The sequence below is a fragment of the Propithecus coquereli genome, unplaced genomic scaffold, assembly GCF_000956105.1.
Source record: "Propithecus coquereli isolate 6110/MARCELLA unplaced genomic scaffold, Pcoq_1.0 Scaffold689, whole genome shotgun sequence".
Classification (NCBI taxonomy): domain Eukaryota; kingdom Metazoa; phylum Chordata; class Mammalia; order Primates; family Indriidae; genus Propithecus; species Propithecus coquereli.
The window spans coordinates 131,810-135,828 of NW_012152940.1; the positions used below are offsets into that span (position 1 = coordinate 131,810).

General features: G+C 54.0%; 1 protein-coding gene across 1 annotated transcript; it reads right to left on the reverse strand.

Annotated features, from left to right (window-relative positions):
- Positions 1-1,271: 1,271 nt before the first annotated feature.
- LOC105823637 (nuclear envelope pore membrane protein POM 121-like) lies at positions 1,272-2,660 on the reverse strand. The gene has a single exon (XM_012660884.1). The coding sequence runs from the start codon at positions 2,658-2,660 to the stop codon at positions 1,272-1,274; it is 1,389 nt and encodes a 462-aa protein (XP_012516338.1).
- Between the last annotated feature and the right edge of the window lie 1,359 nt (positions 2,661-4,019).

Below are 4,019 nucleotides of genomic sequence, written 5' to 3' on the forward strand. Positions count from 1 at the left end.
GAACAGAAACAATGAAATAATATTAATAAAAAATAAGAGCCTGAGTGAATTAGAAGAGTGGTCCCCAACCTTTTTGGCACCAGGGATTGGTTTCATGGAAGACAATTTTTGCACGGACCGGGGAGGGGTGGTTTCAGGATGATTCGAGTACATGACATCTATTGTGCAGTCAAACCTCGCTGCTGATGATAATCTGTACTTGCAGCAGCTCCACCTCAGCTCATCAGGCATTAGATTCTCATAAGGAGCACATAACCTAGATCCCTCGCATGTGCAGTTTACAGTAGGGTTCGTGTTCCTGTGAGAATCTAATGCCACCGCTGATCTGGCAGGAGGCGGAGCTCAGGGGGTGATGTGAGTGATGGGGAGAGGCTGTAAATACAGATGAACTTCACTCACTCACTCACTGCTCACCTCCTGCTGTGCAGCCTGGTTCTTAACAGGCCACAGACGGGTACCAGGCTGGGGCCCCGGGGGGTTGGGGACCACAGATCTAACCCACAGGGAGGTCAGGTGGGCAGGTGAGAAGCAGAAGGAAGAGGCCTGTGCATGGCTTGCCATCCCATACACTGAAGATGCAGAAATCAGGAGTCGGTACCTAGAGCCAGAGAGTGTGATGACTGTCCTATTCTCTGGGCCACACTTAAGTCTCGCTAAACGTGTCACCACACATATATTAATAATTCAGTTCTTCCTCCACTACTAATTCAAAGAGAAAAGACACATGAACATTTGGTAAGTAAGCAAAAATTCCTCTGTGTGTGCATAATTTTTTGTGTAAGAAAGATGGACAAGGGCCCAATTAAGCAAATGAGAGAGGCAGGAAGAGGCAACTGCAGCAGCAGCGGGTATCCTGCCCTCTCCTGCGTGGAGGAAAACTTGTCCAAAGTTCCCCTCTGCTGTTGTGAGGATCCTGACCACTGGGGTCAGCCAGGCTAACAAGCTCCAGCCACCCAACCTTTGGGGCACATCGGCAGAAAGGAGGATGGGAATAGAACATTATCTCTCTAGGGAGAGTTGACCATCTTGTTGGGTCCACCAGAGCTTCCCTGGGCTGACTGGGTCTCCTGGGCTCCCTCAAGAGCAAAGCTAGACTCACGGTTGTCTCCTGCAAAGCCTGACCAAGGAACCAGCAACAGCCAAGCAGCAAAGTATGGGGAACAGACTCCTGGTGGGCCAGGGAATGGGAACCAATTTCTTTACAGCTAGGCCAAGCAAAGTGAAGAGGAGAACCGGAACAAACAGCCCACAGAGGCAATCACACCAGCAGATTATAGGAAGGCCCCTGGGCCTGGGGAGTTCTGCGATCTTCCTGAAGCACTTGCACTGTAACTGAGTGCTGAGACTGGAGGGGGACTGGTGCAGAAAGCCCTGGAAGCCGGCAGAGTGGAAGAAAGGAAAGGCTGAACGGCCCCGCAGGTGGATATGGCCTCAGTCTTACCCTTCAAGACCTGGTTGATGCACTGGATGGCTGCTCTCTTCTCTAAGTCAAGGTCTTCAGCAGTGACTCGATAACCTAGCTGGGGGGGTGAGGGCAGGATCAGCGGGTCATTTCTTCTACAGGGAAGCAGCAGAGAAATCTTGCGCTTCTGGGGCCTGGAACTGTCAAATGGAGGAGAGCAATCCCTCAGGTTTTGTTTCTGCCCTGAGGGAGCATCTACAACCCTTTCATGCTTGATCTTCCTTTGTGGTGCCACTGAGGCTACAGTGCTAGCCTGCCGGCCTTCCTCGCTGGCGCTCTCTTCTGTCACCTGGGAACCGGATGCGGCCGGGCTGGGGAACCCAGTGGCGCCTGCACCATTTCTCTTCTGCAGCAGTGGGAAGCTTCCAGTGGAACTGTATGAACTGCTGATGGCAGTTTGTCTGCTGCAAGTGCTTGTGAAGGAGGTCTGGGATTTCCTTAGCAGGCTGTTTGCTGAGTTCTTGTACCAGAAGTCTCTCTTCAGAGGCCCAGGCCTGGGCACAAAGGAAGAGAGGACTCCGTTGACCATCAGGCTCTGAAATGCAGACTGTGCACTCCCCCTGCCATCTGAGCCCCTTCGTGGACCGTCCTGCCTTTCAAGGGCCATGTGGCCGTCCTGGTGCTCTGCTAGTGCTTTCCTCCTGTCACCCGGGGTGGTCAGGGCTTTCTCCTCCTCGGCTCGCACTTGAGTGCTCTCTCTAAGGGCCCTCATCAGGGCCTCCTTTGCATGAGGGTTTGAGAGGTGGTCCGCGAGTGAGGGCCATATATACACGACCGACTGCTCCAGAGCCACACGCAGCGTCAGTCTGCCCTTAGCAGATGCCATCTTCAGGATCACGGAGGTGCAGAGCATCCTGGAGCTGGAAGCAGGCAGCGCCGGCTGGTGCTGACGGCCCCTCCAGGGCGCCGAGGAAAAGACGCGCAGGTGCAGACACCGGGCCCGCTCCATCGGATATCGCTGCCTGTGGACCACAAGGAGCCGCCGCCGGTGCTGGCGACGACGGGGTGAAGCCACGCGGTCCTCGTAAGACAGCCTGCGGGTCAGCGCCAGGGACCAGGCCGCCGAGTTAGCCCGGGAGGCGGGGGGAACACGGCGGGCGTGCGCGGGCCGCAGGCGCCCGGGCTTCTCCAGCCGGTCCCCGCCACGCAGAGCGGGCCACGGCGGGCACGGGCGAGCCCGGCTGAGGTAACTGCCCATGGGGGCGGCTCTGCACGGTCGCGTCCTTCAGACGGAGTGGACGGCGCGGAGCGGTGTCCGTTAGCTGCCGACCGGCCCGAAGCAGGGCGCGCCCTGCCGGAGCGCGGGCCGGGACGCGGCCGCGCCACGCGGGAGCGAAGGGGGGCGCGCGGGGCGGCCGGAGGGCGGCGCCTGCTTGCTGGGAGGCGCAGCGCCCTTTTCCCGTCGGGCGCGGGCGGGAGCGAGACCCCGGGCCGGAGAGCGGCACCGCGGAGGCTCCGGGCTTCAGGCCTCACAGCGCCCACTGGAGGCGGCAGCTCGGGGTCCGCGCCCGCCCCTGCCCCCGCGCGCCGCGGGACGCGCCGGGCCAGGGTCGCTGCCCACACCCTCTGCTCTTCCCAGGGGCTTCGTGCAACCCGACATCTAAAAGGTTGTCCGTTAACGAGACATGCAAAAGGATTCCAAAATTAGGGAGTTTGACTTTAAACGATTTTATCAATATTGACTCAATTTTTTATCAATCTGCTATGCTTCCTTCAAAGCCCTTTCTAACATGAAATAAGAGAAAAATTCATGATGGAGTTTTATACGCTACCACAACATGAATGGAATTATCCCAGATGTTTAGAGGAAATTTTTTAAATTAAAAGTCAAAACCACAATGAGATATCACCTAACCCTAGTGAGATTGGCTTCTATCAAAAAATCCCAAAGCAACAAATGCTGGCGAGGATGTGGAGAGATAGGAACACTCTTACACTGCTGGTGGGACTGCAAATTAGTGCAACCTCTGTGGAAAAGAATTTGGAGATACCTCAAAGAGCTAAAAATAGAAATACCATTTGATCCAGCAATAGCACTATTAGGCATCTACCCAAAGGAATAGAAGACATTCTATAATAAAGACATCTGCACCGGAATGTTTATGGCAGCACAATTCACTATTGCAAGAATGTGGAAACAACCCAAGTGCCTGTCAATCCATTAGTGGATTAGTAAAATTGGGTATATGTATACAATGGAATATTACTCAATTACAAGAAATGACGGTGATCTAGCACCTCTTATATTTTCCTGGATAGAGCTTGAGCCCATCTTCCGAAGTGAGGTATCACAAAATCAGAAGAATGAGCTCCACATGTACTCGCTATCAAATTGGCACTAACTGATCAACACTATGGTGCTCACACGGTAGTAATATTCTCCAGGGATTAGGGGGTGGGGGGGTGGAGTAAACTCGCAACTAATGGACGTGGTGAGCATTGTAGAGGGGAAGAGCATGCCTCTAATCCTCGCTTGGTTGAGGCAAAGTCATAAAATGTAACCAAAATCTTTGTACCCTCATAATATCCTGAAATAAAATAAATTTTAAAAAGATCT